Source organism: Pipistrellus hanaki (assembly GCF_964339955.1).
Source record: "Pipistrellus hanaki genome assembly, chromosome: 13".
Classification (NCBI taxonomy): Eukaryota; Metazoa; Chordata; class Mammalia; order Chiroptera; family Vespertilionidae; genus Pipistrellus; species Pipistrellus hanaki.
The window spans coordinates 53592798-53615414 of record NC_140515.1 but is presented as its reverse complement, the minus strand read 5'-3'; the positions used below and the strand labels follow the sequence as shown (position 1 = coordinate 53615414).

Below are 22617 nucleotides of genomic sequence, written 5' to 3'. Positions count from 1 at the left end.
CAAACAAAAAACAGAGAAAGGCTGAAATTGGTTTGGCTCAGTGGATAGAGTGTTGGCCTGCAGACTGAAAGGTTCTGGGTTTGATTCCGATCAAGGGCATGTACCTTGGTTGCGGGCACATCCCCAGTAGGGGGTGTGCAAGAGGCAACTGATCTATGATTCTCTCTCATCGATGTTTCTAACTCTCTATCCCTCTCTCTTCCTCTCTGTAAAAAAAAAAATCAAGTGAGGTGAGACCTCATGGGGTTTTGATTTTCATTTTCCTAATGGCTAATGATGTTGAGCATCTTTTCATGAGTTTATTGGCTGTTTGTACATCTTCTTTGACAAATTGTCTATTCAGATTGGGTTGTCTTTTTAGTACGCTAGAAATTCTTTTGCTTGAATTTAAAAAGATTTCAAGTATTTGCATTGCATTGCTCTCTGCTAAGGCATTTCAGAGATGATTTGTGGGGGATGACCTTGTAACGGGAGAATATTGGCGTAGGAGATAAAAGAACTCTTATTTTTTACACAGCACCCGCCAGAACGGTCATTTTAGGGTGCCAGTCTCCGCCTGTCACTCCCTGTGCCAGCCCTACCCTGCTTTTCGGGGCAGGGCTGGAATCGTTAACAGCACAGTTCTGACTTCCCCTGCTGCCTGTCAGGCACTGTTCCCGGTGCTGTCCGGGCACGGCCAGGTTCACCAGTTTCTGCGATGCACCCGCTTCCTTCTCCCCCGCACCTTCCCACGTACCCGTCCCCATCCCGCTCACCTCCCTGCTTCCTCCTGAGCTCGGCTCAAACTCCCTTTTCTCCAGGAAGCCCTTCTTGAAACCCCACATTCTCTTTCGTTGCACTTATCACGGTTGTCATTAAAATAGGGATGATGTCCCGATGGACTCGCCTCCTGAGTTTTCTGTGGAAATCCTCACAAGCCCCCAGATTCTTCCGGAGCGGCAGGGGCAGAATTAGCTCTGCAGGTCGCAGGGCTGGCTGGCTTTGGAGAGTGTGGGGCTCTGCAGTCTCCCTGGGGGAGGGGACAGTCTTCCTCCTCAGTTCTGCCTGCCGGAGCCTCACGCATTCATTGCTGTGTTCTTGGGCAGGCGTTTTCCTTGCATCCCTGCATCTTGGTGCCCAGATCTTGGAAGCAATCATCTTTTAATCTATAGGCTCAATAAACATGCCAGTGTCTAAAAAAGAAGTCATTGATTGATTGATTGATTGATATTCATGTCATCTGCTGGAAGGAGAGCCCCATGAACACAAGAGCCTGCCCGTCCGTTCACTGTTGACCTCCCTGTTCCTGCCCCCTCCGCACAGATCCTGGCGCTCAGCGGTTGCTCTGTAGATGGGGGCTGTCTGGATGAATGACAGGGGACCATCAGTGCAGAGCTCACTTTCCATTTCCTGAATAAGGGCCTCACTTCCTGCACCCTGCCCAGCCTCAGCCCCTGGCTGCCGGCCCCAACGTGTCATCTGATTTCAGCCCTCACGTCTAGTGCTTCGTATCTTTCTTCCCTCACCGTGTGTTCATTGAGATCCTGATGGATTCTTCTAAGGCCATCCAAATGAGCAGCATTTGAGCCACTGAGTGACTTTTCATCAACTCTCACCCCGTTGCTCATGTCTGGAGCCCGGCTGGCTGGTCTTAGAGGGGCAGTCCTGTCCCTGGGGCACAAAATCCTCAGCTTGGATGTGGCGGAGTGATTTTCCGAAGCTGCAAACTTATAAGCAGTGGTTTTATTTTTTGCTTCAAGCTTTCTTTTTGTCCAACCTTAATTTTGAAATATGGAGAACTGTGTGGTAGGCAGATAGAAATGTCCCCTTGTCTTTCTTTAATGTTTCACTGAGATGGAATGGCCCTCATGTCGCTGCTCCCCTGCCCACGTGTCTCCTCAGGGAGGTCTCTTAATGTCTGAAATTCTCTGAAGCATCAAAGCCATATTATCACTCTTCAAAAAGGATTTTTCAATATAGGAAAAGAGGGAGACGTTTAACAAGCTTTTTGGCTAGATCAGATTAAAAACACGTTAAAAATAGGAAGGAGGGACACGTAACAGAAGGTGTAAAATTATAATAGTGTCAAGGAACAGCACACAGTGAGCGGTGCCTCCTAAAAATACTCCCAGGAGCTACGGAAGGAACTTTGAAGCCGTGCTCCAGAAAAGAAGTTATAAGTTCATTATTTAGGGGAGAATTGGAGAAGTTAGCATGTGGAAAAGGAACATAGCTGGGTCTGAACCCTTAGTCTGCAAGTTGATGAGATACTCTTGGGTCTAAATCTCTCTGGGATAATGATACCTATTTTATATGTTTGTCTTGAGGATCAAATGGTAATATATGTAAATTTGTCATGTATAATTAATAAAATTAGCATAAGTATTTAAAAATAGCCAAGTGGTCCTCCCATGGGACCTTGTAAGCAGATCATTAGAAGGAGAGAAATGAAACTGAAGATAAATTATTGCAACAGTATCAGCCACTTAAAAAATTGTTTTCATTGATTTTTAGGGAGAGGTGAAGGGAGAAGGGAGAAATAGAAACATTGATCAGCTGCCTCCTGCACACCTCTTACTGGGGATCCAGCCCATAGGCATGTGCCCTGACATGCCTATTGAACCAGCAACCTCTTGGTTGATGGGTTCACACTCAACCATTGAGCCACACCAGCTGGGTGGTATCAGCCTCTTTAAATGAGTTAAAATATATCACCCCAAAGAGGCTATACTAGTAATGCAGAATAACGCATCTAACAAAATGAATATGCTGCCAGTTTGTGGTAATGGAGAAAAGGAGGGTTTAGTCAGGGAAGGCCTGCAACCCTACTTAAGAAGCACTAAAGGAGATGAGACCTGGGAGATGGAAGTCATGAACCTACAGATCACAGTCAGAAAGAGTGAACAATTAGAAGACTGTATTTGGTCTGTGGAGGGGGAAAAAAGAGTCAAAATTTCGGGTGGATTAACACAAAAAGTTTCTCAGTTGTATAACAGAATCTGGGGCATTTCTGGCCAGTGGGTGGCTTTGCTCTGTCTCCTCCCATTTCATAGCGTCATCATTTCCCTGGATATTGAAATGCTCTCTATCCAGCAGAACGGTAACACTATGGAGAAGGCACACCTGCTTCCTAAGAACCCCAGCCAGGGCATCCACTTCCTGTTTAAGATAAGGTCTTCCCAAAGATTTGAAGATTCGAGTGCTGAGAGATCAACCTCTGGACAGAGGGAGGCAGGAGGGAGTGCTCCCCACTGAGGGTGACAGGAGCTGGAAGGGAGGCCGACAGAGAAGCGATTCCAGTGCTGGGGGGCACCTGGCTTGCGGCCTCCGGGGCCCCTTAACCACTCTGGAGAGTCTGTGGGTCGTTCTTAGACTCACGTGTTTGCAAACATTCCTGCAGCCTCCAGGATGAAACGCAGAGGAGGAGTTAATGAAATGAAAGAAAGCTATTAAGATGTAAATTGTTTTCTCTGTAAGTGCTTTCCCAAAGTGCTGAAACATACATTTACTTTCATTCCCTTCTGTCTGGGCCGCGGACCCTCAGAACGAAGGGTGGAAATGTGGAATCGCGCAGGTTATTCCCGCACAAAGAGGCACAGCTAACATCTGGCTCTTTCTTTTTTCCTTTAAATGCTACAATCAGCGGCAGTATCGTATCTCTGATGCCTTCTCTTTTATATCCTTAGCTTTAGAGGAAAAGAAATCTCGAATGGCAATTATTGTAGCACATTGCTGCCGTATTCCGCAAGCAGTAGGATGTGTAAAGTGAGGACAGCTCCTAATGGGATTAGAAAAGTAATAAAACTTTATAGAGAAGTTTAATAACTCATCTCCAGACCATGGAGCAAAGCTAATCGTCCGCCTTCACCGGTGAAGTGCCCGCTTCGTCCCGGGGTCCAGTGCTTCGACCTTCAGTCAAATGTCAAGAGATCACCGAGGTGTCAGGTGTGCTTAATGTGCAGCTTCCTGTGCAAGCCCACGGAATTTTGCACGCTTAGAAAAGAGTCCTCGAGGAGCAATGATCTCACATTAACGTTTTTAATAGAATGTAAGGTATCAGCTCTTTCCATATCCAGGTACACCCAGGAGTGATTGTCAGACAGTAAAGTGAGCTTCTGTCTATCTAAGCACCGAACTCTGGACTCGATCCAGTCTCTCTCTAGATGTCTCTTGGAGATCGACTATAAATAGCTGAATAAATCACAGGCCATTTATCTCCTATCAGGCTAACATTTTCTACCATAACTGAGCCTCCTAACTGCTCTCTTTCACTGCGCCACTTCTTTTCCTGTTGGAGACAGTTGTGATTTGTGTTTAATTTCATTCAATAACCTTTTTTAAAACTTACATAGTGTTTAGAGTTGGAGCATCCGTAAAGCTCATTTATTCAAACCCCTCACTGTACCGGTGATGAAAACGAGGGCCATGGGGTGCAGAAACTTGTCCTGGGGCCCCCCAGCTGGAAAGCAGCTGGATGACCATGAGGTTCAGAGGTTTGAACTTGAGCCACCCTGCTTACATCTTCATCCAGGGCTAGCTCTCCCCACCCCTCATCTTCAGAAAAGCAAGCAAGGTCTTCTTTTCTGCTTTTGCTTTGCTTGTGGACAACTTGTTTTGGACTGGAACTCTGCCCTCTCCCTTGAGGCTAACATTGAATATTACTGGTTACTCAAGGTTCCTCTCTAGACACAGTTCAGCATCTTCTCCCTTGGTGTGCTGGTGAACAATGGCCTGTGTTTATTGTGTCGTTTTTCTAAGACCTCTGGCCAGTGTTTTGAACAGGCATCTCTGCCCAGAGAACAAGGCCCCGCATTCCCTTCTGGGCTTCCACCACATGCCCGCTCCAGCCAGACACAGTGTTCGCGCTGTGCTCGGTGTGCACCTGCTACGGAGAGCCTGGTAGCTCCTGTCAGGGAAAGTTTCAGAGAATATCCTAGAGAGAGGCTATATTTAAAATAAAGGAGAAAGGCTAATTGATCTTCCATTGTATTTACCGTATATAATCCACGAACATCCCATGGGATCACCACAGTTTGTTTATCCACTTACTGGGAAACATCTCAGTCGCCTCCAGGTTTTGGCATTATGAATAAAACTGCCGTGAGCATGCGTGTGAGGCTTCTGTGTGGACTTCAGTTCGCAGCTCATTTGCGTCAATAGCGAGGCGCACCATGGGTGGAATGTAGAGTATTCTTGTGCCGGGTTTTGTAAGAAAGTGCCAAGCTGTCTTCCATAGGGACCGAACCATTTTCATGCCCGCCACCTCCCATCCTCACTGGCATTGGGGCTGCCTGTTGGCATGTTGGATTTTTCCCCTTCAGTAAGTTTAGTGGCATCTCGTTATTGTTTTGATTTGCAACTCCCCAATGACATAGAATGTGGAGCATCGTGTCATGTGCTGGTTGGCCATCCTCGCATCTCCTTTGATGAGGTGTGGTCAGATCCTTTGTCCGTTTTTTAATTGGGTTGCTTGTTTTCTTATTGTTGAGCTCCAAGGATTCTTTGTATATTTTGGATACAAGTCCTTTCTCCGATGTGTTTTGCAAATGAGCTCTCTCGGTCTGTGGCCTGTCTTTTCATTTTCCTCTGGTTTAGTTTTGATACGTGGTTTAATGGCGTGAGAGCTGAAAAGCCAGCCCCGTACCAGTGCGTGCATCTGCGTGGAGGTCACGCGCATTGACTCTGCTTCCTAAGTCACAGTTGTTTTCAAAACCACATACCAGTTATGCAAAGGCATTTAAATAATTTGTATAGTAAAATTCCATTTTTCCAAACTATTGCCTATTCTTACAAACTAATTGGAATATGTTGCATTCTTATATAGATTCAAGACCTACTGAGATTTACTTGAAAAAAACATTTAAATGAGTGTGAAAATAGCTTCCAATTTTTTTGACATTTTGTATACTTTTTATGGAGTGTTAGCAGGCAGTAGGAAAGTACAGTAATGGGTTTTTACACACTGAAGGTGTCACACCAGCACACAGATGTAGGTAGGGAGCACTTGACCCCACCAGAAAGCTCCTTCCAGTCCCTCCCCCTTCCTTGCTCATGTCCACAGCTAATCAGTATTCTGGTTTCTCTAACCATTGATCCATTCTCTCTGTGTTTGTACTTCATATAAATGAAACAGAATATATTGACTTATTATCTGGCTACCTTCATGAAATAATTTATGTGAGAGTTACGTTGTTCTTTATAATTCCTTTTAAAAATGTAAAATATTGCTTGATAGTATCCCAATTTTATGCATATATTGCAGTTTTTCCCTTTTCCTGCTGAGGGACATTGGCTTGTCTGTTATGAATAAAGCTGCTGTTAACATTCTTACATGTGTCTTTTTGTGGACACAGCCCCTCATTTGTTTTGGTTACATACAGAAACACACACACACACACACTCACATACTTATATACGCAAGTGTTTGGAAATGCTGAATCACGTGAAAGACATCCATGTTAAAATTTCTCCTTTCCCTTGCAGGGACGGGTTAAAAGTGTATGTTAAGAGGGGTGTGCATGTGTGTGAATATCTGTTAGATAGTATACTGACAACTTGTTTGTCATCACACAAAACCTTAGCAAGTATCTCTTCGTAAAGCAAAAACTGCGTAAGATATTGCTTTAAGGTCTCAGCCACGAGGTAAGCCCTTGAACTGTGGTTCTTCTGATCACTCTACATCTCATCACAAAACATTATAAAGACTTGCCGATTTTTAATTTTTTTATAGAAATAATCACATTGCCGGCTTACTGTTTGAGAGTGGGCACTCCTGGGTTGAAGTCCTGGTTCAGAAATTAACAGTCTGTGGCCTTGGGCAAGTCTTCTCTGTGCCTCAGTGGCTCCACTTGTCATGTCCAGTCCAGGGGCTTGTTGCAAGTTCATGGCAAAGAGCATAAAAGGGTCAGAATATTGTCTTGTGCAAAGTTCGTGCTCCACAGATATTACACATGCATACAGCTGTGTGTGTGTGTGTATGTGTGTGTGTGCACGCACGCATGTGCACGTGTATGTGTTTAATTTTGTTGTTATTGTTCCTCTAGCACTTTCCATTTTCTGCCGTTTAAGGACCCTATTGCAGTAGTTTGCCAGTGAATGATGCTGGGAACAAATTGTACTTGCGGGGTTATCTTCGTAACCTCACCCCGAGAGTAATTATTTTAAAATTTCAGATCAAAGCATGTATTCCATTAGTGCTTTCACTTACGTGGATTTGAATAAAAACATTTCTAGTAAATGATTTGCTGTCCAGAACATATCTCCGGTAGCACATCTTTTCTTTAGTGACTCATAGAAAAAGTAATTATTCGACTATTTCTTGATAGAAACAGGATCTGGAATTACTGTGAGGAGAGTCAGTTTGGAATGACTACACTGTGATTTAGCCTCTCATCATATATGCTCTTTTCTAAATCTGTGCTGCAATGTAGTCACACAGTGAAGGCCACAGAACCAGGAGAACAACTGCTGTTATCCTACAATTGCTGTTCGAAGGGGTGGGTCTCACGAACATGCCCTTAAATTCGTACCTTTTTATATGCCTACTGCATATCAGTAAAAAGTTTTACTAAAATGTCTCATATCGATCATATATATAGATGGTATGTAAACCCTTCAGTGTCTGTGTACCCTAGATTGAGCAAGTTAGATTGGTTTGCCACTTGACACCACCACATGTAACTGTGTGACCTTGTACACTCAGACTGGGCACCTGTGTGAACTACTTTCTCATCTATAAAATGGGTATAATACTATCATTGTTTAGTTACATTGAGAATTAACATGTCACATAGATGCCTTTGAGAAAATGCTCATTTCCTTCTCTTTAATGGACTGTGTGTGTGTGTGTATGCAAAAATTACATACTTGTATATGTGTGTATATATAAAATTATATGTATATATACCCATGCACACATCTATGGTAGAATGCAGCAACTCATGTGAATTTTATATTACAACTCATGATAGGATTCAAAATGATCTTTTGAAAATGAAATGCTATCTCTAAATATAGTTTCAGTTTACATTTTATATAAAAATATAACTATATTTATATAGCCATGCAACTATAGAGCAGAGTTCATTGAATGATTTTTTTATTTTTACAGTGAGATTGTGGCTATATATTTTTTCTGTCTAAAAACTATTATGTGTAATAAAACAGGTCATTGGTTACATTTAGGTTGTTAGAGATGATAGGATGGGACCTAATAATGATTTCTCTCCCTTTGCAGCCTGTCAGATGTAATCAGCAGGTAATCAGACATGGATGGAAAATGAAATTTACAGTGATGTTATGCATGTCTATATTTGCATCCATCCATCTGTAGAACAGGCAGCTGTAGTCCAGAATAAGGGAAATGGCTTTTATTTCCATTCATTTAGTAATTCCCATCTTCAGTTATTTAACTGTTTATTGAGAGCTAATTCACTGTAGATGAGAAAGTATAAATGATGTGTGTCAAATGTGTGCCAGGTCATACATGTGTCAGGGACAGCCATCGGGCCAGACATGGGAGACGAGGTGTGTACACAGGATGGCTAGGGAAGGCCTCTTTTAAGATGACATTTCAGCAGAGATGGGGAGGGAGGAAGGGAGGGTCCTACCAGTTTTAAGGGGGCGAGCATTCTCTTCCTGCCCCACTCACTTCCCGGATTTAATTCACAATCAAATGGCCCAAAAGAAGAGATTCAAAAAGACCTTTCTACTATATAAATACCTATTTCAAAAGCATCTCTCTACCTGTCCTGTCCGTTCTGTTGGCTTTGTTTTCGGCTATTTGGACTCGGCCAGCACGGCCTCCCCTGTGGCTGGAATCAGAGTTAGACGACTGGTTGTGAGTGTGGAGGTCCTGGAAGTCCGATCCCCGGCTCCAGCTCCTCTCTTCGGAGCCCTTGGTTGCATTGGAAACGCATCTCCATGGCGAGGAAGACTCAGGAGTTTGGAGGAGAAGGGAGTGCGGTTTAATGGCATTGTAGATGCAGAGCATTCAAATGCCAGCTCTTAACCATCAGACTTCTTCTTTGACAGTCCAAAAAATACCACAGGACTTAGAAAGCACATACACTAATTACATACGTTATATTTTAAGTTAAACATAATGTGAAAAAGAGATGTTAGTAGTTAGGTTAATTTTTCAGCCAAACTCGGAGTTTGTCATCTTTTTCAACATTCTAACCTAAATAGACAGTTTAAAAAACGGGTATCCTGTGACCTTAGCAGGCATTTTCCGGAGTTTTAGAGTGGAAAGGATCTTTCGAGGTCTTTCTAATCAGATTCCTTACTATCTGTCTGGAGAAAGGGGGGGGGGGTGCAGACAGCCACCGTCTGGAGACTCCAAGACCAACGCCCTCCTGTCTGTTTCCTGGGTCAGCTACAGGTCACGGTGTGCCTGCAGCAGAAGCAGAGCGGATGTCACGATTATTTGATAAATGATCCCTGAAAGGTTTACACAGATTTGATTTGTTAACAACTGAGTTTTGACCTCATCTTTATTTGCCTTCATGCTCCCTGTGGCAGCGCACGGCGCACCCACTGATGTGTGTGTCTTGCTCATGGATTGGAAGAGTTGATGTAGTGAAGACACCAGGAGTCTCTCTGATCGGTGTCTGACTGCGGTGCAATTACAGTAAATAGGTGTGTGTCTTGTGCTGTGGAGTCGGCTTCACTCTTGGTATCGCTGGGGATCATTGATGTCCCAGCACTGTGGTCTTTCCCAGAGAAGCCTGCCTTCTCGTGATGTGCCTCAAGCAGGACAGCGTCAGTTTTGTCACTTTTGCCTCCGGCCATGTTTCTGGCGTCATTTGCTCCAGGGCCCACTTCCTCATCTTTCTGGTGTCCGGGGTGTCTGGGGAGCTCTCCTCCAGCACCATCTTCCAGGGAAACACCACTTTCCCATCAGCCCTCATCACTGACTGACGTGCACATCCGTGCGTAGTCATTGGGAGGGTGAGGGTGTGGATGATCTTGGCCGCGGTATCCAACCACACATCTTTGCCCTGATCTTTCCTAATTCTTCCATCAGTGCCCCGTGAGTTCCAGCCTTCTCTCCATTTCTTGGCTCCATTTAAATTGACAACTGAACCTCCATAAGCAATGTCCTTAACAATTTCATGGTCTTCATTGCCTTTGCTAAAATTGTCTCCTCTTTGTCTGTAGTCGTGATTTTTTATATCAAATGCAGTTCTGCTTAGGCTCTCTCTCCTTTCACTTTTGTCAGAAGTCATTCCAGAGCGTTGCTACTCTCTGCCACTAAGATGGTGTCATCAGCATATCTTGTTATCTTTATCCCACCCATTTTACTCCTTCCTACTACTGGTCCACTTTTTCCGATAACATGTTCTGTGCACCTGTTAAACAAATCCGGAGGTAAAATGCACCCTGGTCTGACATGTTGATCTATAGGAAACCATTCTCTCTCTCTCTCTCTCCATTTTCTGTCTTGAGAGTGGTTTGCTGCTCATGGTAAAAACAACTTTGAAAACCAGCATTCTATTACATTCTACCTATGAGACCTGAGTTCCTGGCTCAATAGCAATAGTGGCAAGAAAATGACAGAATGACTGAATGAAGCTCGCCCAGGGAAAGGCATGTAACGGAGCCCATTTTAATTGAGCCTGATATTTGTCACCAAATTTCCTAAGACAGAAAGTAATACAGACCCATAAGATTTAGGTCAGATTTTTGCTGGGCCAGGTTTCCCATTTCCGCGCATGCTCTCTATAGATTTATCTTTTCTGGACATTTCACATAAATGGGGTCATACAGTACATAGTCTTCTGCGTCTGGTGTAAGTCTTTTAAAAGTAGGAAGAAATTCTAGTATTTGTCTATTTTTCTGGTCCATTGATATTTACTTTCCTCTTTATTAATTCCTTCTATTTATTTTGGGCTTAATTGGTGTGTTTCCCCCTCACCCACCCCTAGATTCTTAAGGTGGGAATTTGTAGAATTGATTTGAAAGCTTTCTTCTTTTCTAGCATTTAAAGCTACAGAGCTCTTTCTAAGCACTGTTACATTTTTATCATCATTTTGACATATTTTTTAAAATTTCCTGTGATTTCTTCTTTAACCCTTGGGTGTTTTAGAAGTTTATTGTTTAATATCCATACATTTGGGGATTTTCTAAATACTTTATATTTATTGATTTCTAACCTTTTCCCAGTTGTGTTGAAAGAGCACATTCAATAAGATTTCCGTGTTTTGAAATCTCTCGAGACTTAATATTTTGGCCTGGCATGTGATCTATCTTGCAGGTTTCGTGTGTATTGGGGAAGAATGTATGTTCTGCGGTTGTGGATGTAATAATCTGTAAAAATCGTTGGCCTCAGGTGATTGGGAGGGAGTGTTGTTCAGATTTTTTAAGCGAATTTTCTATAAATCGATTGTGTGAGGGTTACTATCACTGAGAGGCCAGTGTTGAGAATCTCTGGTTATAACCGGACATGCCAGTTTGTGCTCCTCTGTTTCAACCGTGATCCTTCATTTATTTTTCTCTGTGGTTATTTCTGCCAGCTTCATCTTTTATGTCCGTATTTAAGCGAGCACTTACCTGTCCCTTTATAGCTTGCATTGATGTCTAGTGTGACTTCAGATTTTCCCAAAATTTGATATGTAAAAGCTGCATGTGGAAATCTTCCCCACTAGGATTTATTTCCTCCGCCAGAAAACTGAACTAAATGTGCTTGCTGGCGGTTGTTGTCATTTACTCGACCGCGTTCGTGTTGGATATGGGATCCTGCTCTGCGTCTCCTGCAGTGGCAGCTTGCTCAGCGACTGGCACCTGCCATTGAACTAACGCCGAAAGATGTCGCCGAAGCAAAAGATTGTCGTGGCCTGACAGACCTGCTGTGTACAAATACTGAGCCCACTTTTGCCAAAGAAGATTTTAACGAAGCAGATTTATTTTCAAGGCAGAATGTCGGGGCCATGGCGGTTCCCAGCTCCTCTCTTTCCTTGTTCTGTAGCCCTTTCAGCTCTCTGGTGGTGGGAGAGATTCGACTTCGTGTGTGAAGCACTCCCCCTTACTTTTCTGATCCTTATCTGCTTCTCATTACTTCTTTTTAAAACAAATCTTGCTTTTTTGTTGTGAGGTGTTTGTGTTGTTGTTGTTGTTGTTGTTTTTGCATTTACACATTAGACTGAATAGTCTTATTTTCCTTTTTTGTCACTTCAATTACAGAAAAGCAATCTTGCATAGTGGGTGCTAGCACATAGAACATGGAGCCAGATGGCCTTGGCGAAGTTACCTAACCTTTCTGAGCCTCAGTTTCATCATCTGTGAAATGGAGTTGTGAATGGGATTTTGGTTAGATACCTGTTAGAGCACTTAGAATATTACCTGGCACATGTTAAGAGCCAGACTGGTTTTTTGCCAACATTACTGTTTTTCTGTATTGACTTACTCTAATATCTAGTTTTTAGCTTTCGAGTATTGATTTATAAATACCCTGTTTCCCCGAAAATAAGACAGTGTCTTATATTAATTTTTGCTCCCAAAGATGTGTGTCTTATTTTCAGGGGATGTCTTATTTTTCCATGAAGAAGAATACTGTACACATTTATTGTTAAATGAAAATAAAGGAAATTTATTACCTGTATACGGTACGATAGTACGGTAGTTGTCAACACAAACCAGACAAACTGTGAATCCTACAGTATCAAGAATTTACTCATTTATTCAAGGACAATCATGTTATCATCTTCTGGAACATCATCATAACAATCCAATTCCTGAATTTCCTGGTAAATTTCTTGTGACTCCATTTCTTTCAGAATCAGTGGACCAAATCTCTCATGTTTAGCCTGGGGGGGGGGGCTTATTTTCGGGGGGATGCCTTATATTTCACTCAGAAGGAAACCTGTAAGTAGGTCTTATTTTCGGAGGATGTCTTATTTTTGGGGAAACACGGTAATAGTCATGGGCCAAAACCTGTTTGACTCAGTGGATAGAGCATCGGTCTGCGTACTGAAAGGTCCCAGGTTCGTTCGATTCCGGTCAAGGGCATGTACATTGGTTGCGGGCACATCCCCAGTAGGGGGTGTGCAAGAGGCAGCTGGTCGATGTTTCTCTCTCATCGATGTTTCTAGCTCTCTATCCCTCTCCCTTCCTCTCTGTAAAAAATCAATAAAATATATTTAAAAAAAATAATAGGCATAGTTTATTATGATGCATTTTTATTGAAAATAAGTTTAGAGGTAAATAACGTGCATTTGCCGGATTCTGGACATAATTATAAAATATCGGAGCTAGCAGGAGCCTCAGCTAGCACACGGGCTCCTTCGTTTTCTGTGGATCGAGGCTCTGGAAATGGAACCCGGGTCCTTGGTCCTCGGTAAACACTGATACTGAGACCAGGGTGTGACTCCCAGGCCAGTGAGCGTTCTCTATTATAATTTGAATGACACGGTGTCCTCCATAGTCTTGGCTAAACAAAAATGAGCCCATTCACAGGCTTTCCCCACAAAACAGGGTAGTGAATATACTGTCCAACTGGGTTTGCCGAGTTCTCGGCCCACCTGCTGATGCAGACTTAGAAGGGCACCTCCTCAGCGGGAACAGTGGCTGAGGACTTCTTGGTGGAGATGGCAGACCGAGCCAAGAGAATTACTTGTGTTCCCTCCTTAAACTAATGCAAGGAGGGAACACAAGTAATTTGTTGTCATAGCAACAAAGCCACAAGTCTAGTTGCTTTCCACAGCAGAACAGTCCTGGTGTTGCAGGGCTTTGTGCTTATTGAAGGCTCCCATGTCCTTGCCTTGAAAACTCGAGCTGAAAAGCTTACAGGAGCCACCTGCCCTCTTTGGGCTGGGGCTCCTTCCTTTTGTCGTTCCAGCCTCTTGCTTTCGCCGTCTCCTGCTACTCGGATCCCCTGCCTCCCTCTTACAAGACCCTGTGATCACATTTGGCCCACTTGGGTAATCTCCCATCTCCAGGTCCTCAGTCACATCTGCGAAGTCCCTTGTGCCATGTAGGGTACTATTCACAGTTTCCAGGGATTTAGGATGCGGACCTCTTTGAGGAAGGAGCATTATTCATTCTACCACATTCCCCAAAGGCGTGCAAATGAGAGTCTTTTATTTATTTTTATTTTTAAGTATATTTTTATTGATTTCAGAGAGAAAGGGAGAGGGAGGAAGAGAGAGAGAAACATCAATGATGAGAGTCATTGATCGGCTGCCTTCTGCATGCCCCCTACTGGGGACCAGGCCTACAAGCTGGGCATGTGCCCTTGACCAAAATCAAACCTGGTACCCCTAAGTCTGCAAGCCAACCCTCTATCCACTGAGCCAAACCAGCTGGCGTGAGAGTCAAGTTTTTTAAATAAATCATATTCCTTGGAATATTTTAATACAGTGGTCTCCTCTCTCTGTGGATCTAAGTGCTAAACATAGGAGGATCCAGGGACCAGTGGGGGCCCAAGGGGGCTGGGATAAGTTTGTTTTTAAGATACTCCCAGCCGAAACCGGTTTGGCTCAGTGATAGAGCGTTGGTCTGCGGACTGAAAGGTCCCAGGTTCGATTCCGGTCAAGGGCATGTACGTTGGTTGTGGGCACATTCCCCCGGTGGGGGGTGTGCAGGAGGCGGCTGGTCGATGTTTCTCTCTCATCGACGTTTCTGGCTCTCTATCTCTCTCCCTTCCTCTCTGTAAAAATCAATAAAATATATATTAAAAAAAAAAAAGATACTCCCACATACACCATTTTCTTAGGAACGTAATTCAAAACGAGTGCTCTGAATACAGAGTCCCTTCCGGCTTTCGTAAGGAAAAATTTAATTAAAACATTCGCCTCTGTCGTATTTGTGAAGTCCCCGGCCTGCATTTCATCCGGGCACAGAACTGAGTTGGCTCATCATGCTCATCAGCGAAACCTGTGCAGCATCGCTCTCCCTGTGGGCACAGCCGAGCTCCAGGGGCTCTCGGTCCTGGGGCCCCGTGTGAGGGGAGGCTTAGATGAAGAGCGGAAGCCAGAGCTCCCAGGCAGAGGGGGTGCAGACTTGGCAGTGCCAGTGCCAGTGCCAGTGTGGGGGGAGGAGGCGGCCAGGGAAAGGCGCCGGTCTGGTACCAGGCACAGGGCAGGCTCCCAGGGCTCTTCTGGGGAGCTGGACGAACAGAGGCGAACACCTGCCCTGAAATGGTTCAGCGCCTTGGAGCCCGAGAGATGTCTGGACATGTTGTTGAGGGGCCGGTTCTGTGCGGGTGGCCGCTCGTTACCCTTCGGCCGGAAGAGGTCGAGCGAGCTTGTGGCCCAGGACCCGCAGTTCACAGACACCTCCACGTACCCTGTCGGTGTGTCCCAGACCAGCACTGCCTCTGGCACCCTCCATGAATTTCTACTTAAAAAGCAGGCCTTTGACTCAGCTGCTGTGGTGGGTGCTGGTTTTGCTGGCTAAGTGCTGATAACGTGGGAAAGAACCGTTTCTCACACCAGATTCTGCAGGTGCTTCTCTTCCGCGCTGTCTGTTGAGTTGACGGGAATGAATCCAAGTGGACACGGCCACGTGTTTGTGTGATGTCCATGTCCGATTACCTGGAAGGAAGCCTGTGTTTGGGGAGGTGACATTGGGATTTAGAGTATTCCGATCATTAGTGATAGAACTAGGAAGTATTTCCAAAAGCTTGGCATTTCAAAATGTACTCTCATATCATTTCGCTATTCCCAACAGATTTTGAAAAAGTAATAATATAATAAGGACACAGTGACCGGAGCTAGGAATAGCTCATGCACATTAATATCCCCAGAAATTAAACACTTGAAAATAACTTGGGGGGGGGGGGTGTTTGACTCCTTTGGAGATTTGCTTATAATTAATACTAAGTAATTCTTGGGTTTATTTTGGGGAGTTGGTTATAATTAATGCAAATAGTTGCTGGATTGTTTGGCTTAATGAATGCTGGTTTCTCTTAGAGATGGTAGGATGGAGTATTAAGAAGTTGTTTTGATGGCATTTGAGCAGAGGACAGGGAAACACTACCGCGCTCTCCCAGATGCCTCTGCTGCCTTTGCTGGCATTGCCACTGTTGGGAAGAAATAGTTTACGTCTTATTTCATTTCTAATCTCACGAGCACCTTCCCTGACAGCCGGTGACGTCAGGGTGCCCAGCCAGGGCGTGGCGTTGGGTGCCCGTCTTTTCCCGTAGCCGGCGGGAAAGAATGCCATCCCAGCCTTGCACTCCTTCCTCGAAGACAGAATGAAGGTCAGGTTCACAGTTGCTCCTCAGCTGTTGAGTCTGAGTGAAGAGCAGGGACATGGGGACCTAGGGGTCTGCCTCCGCCTTCTGAAGAGCCACTGATTCCATAGGAAGACTTCACCAGCACTCGCCCCTTGCACTGTATCTTGGACCCTCTACAATAGGGGTGTCGAACTCAATCAGAGAAGGGGCCAAAATCTAAAATCCAGCCTAAATCGCGGGCCGAATGGTTTACTGAACAGTCATAAACTGACAATGTCATAAACTGACAGCGGAGTGCAGTGATGACAGCGCGGTGCGGGCCACATTGCAAGGCCTGGCGGGCTGGATTTGGCCCACGGGCCTTGTATTTGACACATGTGCTCTACAACATGGCACCGAGTAATCACGGGTCCCCCAAAGGAAGGCATCTCTCCCCCAAATACAATGCTGTACAGCCCTTCTACCCTGCCCGCAGCTCACGAAAGCCAGGGCTGATTCCTGGCCCGTGAGTGATGCGGTCTCCCTCGGAGGGGAAGGCCCGTGGCCATAACGCCGGTGTCGCAATAATTGCTTTTCTGTACCGCATGCCGTTGATGACATGAGCTGTCAGACTTGCCGCCTGATAAAGAAACTGGGCAGTGATAATTCATTCTGCTTTTCCGTCAACCGTACTTATCTTCAGCCTTGTGACTTGCACCAGTTTTCCCGCGAGGAGTGGACTGTGCAGTTTGGTTTTTCTCTGCCTTTAGTGACAACCTCAGTTGCGTTTGCAGTCTAAGAACTGCTCTGCACTCACCCGGGGAAACCAGATTGGTTTCTGGAAACAACAGAACGCGTTGTTTGGAAGAGATACCGGAGCTTGAATGGCTCTGCTTGGCAGAGTTTGCATCTAATCGATCTTCATGAGAACTGGGGACGAATGGACTGCAGGTGCAGCAGCATCCAGTGTATAGCACATGCCTGACTTCCTGACCATGCTCCCCCATCTGCTTGTGTAAAATGTTTATATTTGAAGATCACTTTTTCTAGAACATTCAGACAATCTGTCTGTGCCTAAAGTCCTGTTCGCATTTAGGCTTATAACATTGTTCATGTTGTATTTTCGCCACATTTACACCTGAATCAGTTTTGGGAATTCCAAGTTCAATTCTACATAACAGTAACAATAGAAATGTCTGAGTTAAATATAAGCAATAACTCCCCCTAAGATGTGAAAATGAATTTGTGACAGATGACGTCAAACTAAAAGTTGAAGAAGACCAACCCTCCATGTGAGGTTTGCAGGGACAAAACGATAGAAGCTGGCCATTTCCCAATTTCCAATTCTTTAAATCACAGTGAATCTCACATTTTAAATTTTTTTGGAATGCAGCAGGAAAAACCATGCTTTATCCTCTGGAAATGACCCACTTATTGTAGCGCCCTGGGTGGTTCCTGGTCCTTAGCATGAAGAGCTGGCGCTTCGAGCAGATCCGGGGACAGTTTGTTCACACACAGCACGCTTCCCTCCGGCCCAGGGAAGCCTGACCATGGAGGATGTGTTTTCCAAAGGGGAGTTTTGCTTAACATGTATTCCTAGTCCCCGTCCCTGGCCCCTGAGCAGTCTCCCCGGGGGTGAGCCCTGGAAACGTGCATTTTGCGAAGCTTTCCCCCGTGTACCTGGTACACAGCGGAGTCGAAGTACTGCTTAGCATGGATGCATCCTGGAGACCTGCTCTGTCCGGTTTACGGGACACACTGTCTTTATATGATGATGACTATTTTGCCCTTTTCCTTTTTACCCTCAGGACTGGTGCATCATGTCTGTAACCTGTTCACGGAAACGGCCACACTGTGCTTGGACGTGGAAAATAAAAGCAACGACGAGACGGCGGCCGCACTGCTCTGCTCCCTGCTGGACGTGCTGCACGGCATGCTGACCCACACGTCCGGCGTCGTGCGGCTGGCCCTGCAGGTACGGCCTCAGCCCCGGTCTGGCACCGCCCTGCACTGCACCACACCCCTGTCATCTCTTCTGGCTAATCTGCCTCTAAAGTGTCTTTACGTTTTAGAAAGAACTTACGTCCTGTAGAGAGAGACTATCAATAAGCCATCTTTGGTGGCCAATGCCAAGAACAGATCATGTGGTTACAAAATCAGAAAGGAAAGCAGGAGGGGCTGCAGCAGAGATTTGGCGAGCTCTAATCGGGGAACGTTCCTGGCAGAGACCGTTAGCCCCCTGGGCACCCGGGGCTGGCCAAGCCGTGTGCAGCCTTTCCTGCCCCCGGATGGGGCCCTAGCCACCCCACTGGGAAAGGTCAGCTTGCCAGGAGCACTTGGTTGAGATTTTAGGCCCATTCATCCATTCATACACACACATGTTTATATACACACATACACACATCCATTATGCAACATGGAATTGCAGATGGATTTGAGACTTAGAATTGTATTCAGTCAGTGTGCCCCAAACTGGACTGTGCTCTACGGAGGAAGGGGACGTGGGTCTGTTAAGTACTTCCCATGTTAGGTGCCTCCACATGCCTGTTTCATTTACTGCTCTCTCTCTGAGTCAGCTGATACTCCGGTCACATGAAAGCACACGGCTGATATGAATTCACTGTCACGTTTCGAATCCTGGTACAATTGCAAGAGGCGTATGTCGAGCGATAGCCTGTCGGCTTGAGTAGATGCAGAAGCTAACGGGGAGACCAAACTGTGTTGGTACCTCGCCAGGAGCCAGCATAGCAGAGCCAGGGATGAATCCCGCAAGCCTGGTTTAGCCTCTGTTACTCATCATTGTGATAAATGGTAACTTCTACCTACAGCGAAGCTGCTCCAGTGTTTAGCTTAGCTAGCGTGGTGGATAAGTAATTCCAAGATCTCCTCAGCAAACATGGTCGTTAGTGTTTAACGCACACTTGTAAAGCCAGTAGCTGAGAATGGCCTTGGAACTACTTAGTTGTTTTTCTTTGCTCGTCAGTAATCATTCTGGGTGAACAGGAGAGCATTGTTAAGTACCTATGGAGTCCCGAATTAAGGTTTCTCTTAGCTTTTCCTCTCGTGTCTCTTCAGAGAATAGCTGTTCTTATTTCAGTGTCTGAAGGAGTTTTATGTAAATCTTCAGGATGTAGTTGCTAGTTACGTTACAGATACATTGATGATATCAATCTGTAAAAAAGAAATGTTTTGTAGGTGGGAAATATAAAAAGGATCAGGCTAAGCCAGTGTGGCTCAGTGGTTGAGCATCAACTCATGAACCAGGAGGTGGTTGGATTCCCGGTCAGAGCAAATGCCCTGGTTGGGGCTCGACCCCCAGGTAGGAGAGCATGCAGGAGGCAGCCAGTCAATGGTTCTCCCTCATCATTGATGTTTCTCTCTCTCTTTCTCCCTGCCTCTCTCTAAAATCAATAAAAACATAATTAAAAAAAATTTTTTTAAGGAATCAGAAGTTCAAAAATTCCAGAGCACCAGAAATCTCTTATTAGATAAGTGATTATTAGGTAGGTAGTCAAGGTTGTTTAAAAGAAAACTCCTTAATAGAAATACTTCCTAATTCTTTCTTTGCTAGTGTACCAGTAGATCACTGTTTTTAATTTTTTCATTTTCTTCAACACCACTGCATACTTCATTGCTGTCGTCTTTCTGAATCCTCCACTATATCAGCTGCCATGGATTGCTTTTGGCTTCACTCCCCGCTTTGATCTGCAGGGCACCTGGTGTCAGTCGGAGAGAGGCGGAGTCCTTGAGACTGAGTGAGGGGAAAGGGTTGGGAAGAGTGTGCACCAAAGACACCGTCTCCTGAAACTCTGAGCCGACCGTGCTCTCTGAGCCACCAGCCGCCTCTCCCGCTCATAAGCACACTCCACACCGGAGACTCTCCTGCATTCCTAAACGTCTAACGGGAATGCCCATAAAGTGAAGGATTCGGGGGATTGAGGACTGCCAGTGTGTGAAATGATAGTAGCGCTTCGGTTTATGAAGCACTTTTCTTTCTCAGGGAGGAGAGGGACATGGTGCAGGAATGTGTCCCAGGAAAATAGGGAGTGGAGGGAGGCAGGTGTCAGAATCTCCCTTGGGAGCTCAGCCCCGAGCCCCGACCCCCGCCTGCCCTGTGATGCAGAATTGGTCCGGCCTTACTTACGTGAACCTCCTGCTATCAGCAGACCTGGGCGTCATCCTTCACATGTCCTTCTTTTTCCTGTTCCACATCTGACCTGTCACCAAATTATGGAGACTTTTACCTTAAACACCTAACCAATCCAACCACATCTTCCAAACCCTGCTAGCTACCACCCAGCTCAGTGTCCCGTCCTCTCTTGCTGAGAGTGTAACCACCGGGAGGGTCGGGCCCTGGGCTGGTTAAGGGGCAGAGGCCAATGCTCTCTCTGCAATGGTGTTTCAGAGGCGGAACTAACAGCCGCGATAGGAGAGGTGCAGACCTCCAGGGCAGTGTGGCCTATTGTTCTCTGGAACGGAACTCTAACCTTGTTTCCCCTCATGGTGCAAGTGGCTAAACGGCAGACGTCTGATTTGACAATTCTTCCGAACCAAAGAAAGCAGGCAACTCACAATCTGTCCATCGGCCTGAGGAGCAGAGGGAAGCCTGGTATTTGTGAGAAGGGCCCTGGAGTCCAGGCTCCTGCCCTCGGGAGGGGCAGCCTGTAGCCTGGTCTGCCAAAGGTCATCACCCAAAAAGCAGTTCTGTTCCTTCCAAGTGAAATTAAAAACACAGAGGAAGCATTGAATGAAATATTTGTATTCTATAGCAAACAAAATTACTAATCAGTGCCTTTTCTAGTATGAAATTATGCCTGTGTTAGAAATCCCTGGAATTAAACAGTTCTGTAGAACTCCTAAAAGAAGGCCCACTTGGAATGAAAGTCACTCGTTTCCCATGACTAATTTTAATTTCAGTGGGAGTCTATACTTTCCAGACCTTCTCTGAAGACTTTGCGGGCAGTGTTACGTTGGACACATATTCTAGGTGTCGCTGGTGCGTGTGTGCGCGCGTGCGGAGAAGGAAAGCACAGCAGGATGAGTAGGTGTGCACTGTTGATATGTGGGAGTCACATGCACTGCCGTACTTCTCTGAGCCTCAGTCTTCCCACCTGAACAATGGGGCCAGGAGCCCCTCCTTTCAGGCTGGTTGTCCACTGCAGCCTGTGGGCATCTCTTCCCAGGGACAGCCCTTGTTACCGCTGTCTCTGTGGACCACCCGGTCTGCCTCTGCAGCCTGAGCTGGTGGTGTGGCCGTGGTGCATCCTTTGTCATATGCACACCTCCTGTTCAGGGGACCGAGGCGGAATGTATCCACAGCCGCGTTCATCTGCCCGGTGGGGGGGAGCTGTCTCCAGGGCCAAGCTGCCTAACCTCCAGACCCCCTCCTCTTGCCTCCTTCAAGGCGCAGAAGGCTGGCTCCGGAGGCGACACTCAGGCCGCGGAGGACCTGCTGCTGCTCAGCAAGCCACTGACCGCCCTCGTCAGCCTGCTCATCCCGCTGGTAAGGGCTCACCTGTTTGTGTGTGTCTCCGAACACTGCTGGCGCTGAAGTGATTTTATTTGAATTTCATGATGTCTGGAGTCTTCATGCTATTTTAATTCCTTTCAAAACTAGAGCCAGGAGGAATTTCAGAGGCTCATTTGGCTTGGGATGACTACATCTCTACTTTATTTAAAACCAGGTGGCTTAGATATTTAAGTAAAGCAGAATCTCGGATCCTTCTTAATGAATGCGAGGTTTAAAAAAAAAAGCAAGAAATGAATTCCGGGAAGGGAAAATAATACGTTATGGGGATCAGTTCTCTTTCAAAACAGTTTTTAGGGTTGTGCTTGGCATGCAGGGCTCCCCAGAAACGAAGAAGGGGAGCATGTCCCCCAGTCTTCGCAGAATTAGGATGAAATAAGTGGAATTAGATAAAAATAGGCGAGGCTACAGAAAACCGCGGATTACAGGAAAAGAGCCCAAGAGAACCTTGGCGTGTGGACCAACTTAGAGTGCCCACCATGCAGACACGTGGCCACCCACCCTCTCCCTTCCACCGGCCAGATTAGTCAGAGGGCCGGTGGATGGCCTTCCACAAATCTCCCTGAAAACCTCTCCAGATTTGGGGATCCAAGAACTAGGGGTGCAGGCGACCTAGGGAATGAATCACTTGTGGCCTCACTCTTCAGTTCTCCAAGGCTGCGAAGGTTTCGCACGTGGAATAGAGCGGACACAGAGAGGCAGTGGGCTCACAGTGACGGGAGGCAGCAGCCTGACCCCCAGGAGGACTGGCCGTGCCCCAGACAGAGCGAGAGGATCTCTGGTGTTGAACTTGGCATGAAGTTATGGGGCAATAGCAGCAGGAACCAACTGCTCCAGCTCGAGTCTGGGGGCTGGACCCTGGCGGTCAGCTCTCGTGAGGGCAGGAAACGGGAGGGTCCATGGACCAGAGAGAAGGGACTAACGCAACCACGTGCTCTTGTATGAAAGACTCAAA

The 22617-nt window shown here is 45.9% G+C and overlaps 1 protein-coding gene across 1 annotated transcript in view; it reads left to right on the top strand.

Annotated features, from left to right (window-relative positions):
* The window catches only part of ULK4 (unc-51 like kinase 4), a 198324-nt gene that overhangs the window by 110444 nt on the left and 65263 nt on the right, over positions 1-22617 (top strand). Inside the window, exons 28-29 of the mRNA XM_084902535.1 lie at positions 17944-18110; positions 21540-21638. Coding sequence (XP_084758661.1) covers positions 17944-18110; positions 21540-21638 — 266 coding nt within the window. The remainder of the gene's footprint in view (positions 1-17943; positions 18111-21539; positions 21639-22617) is intronic.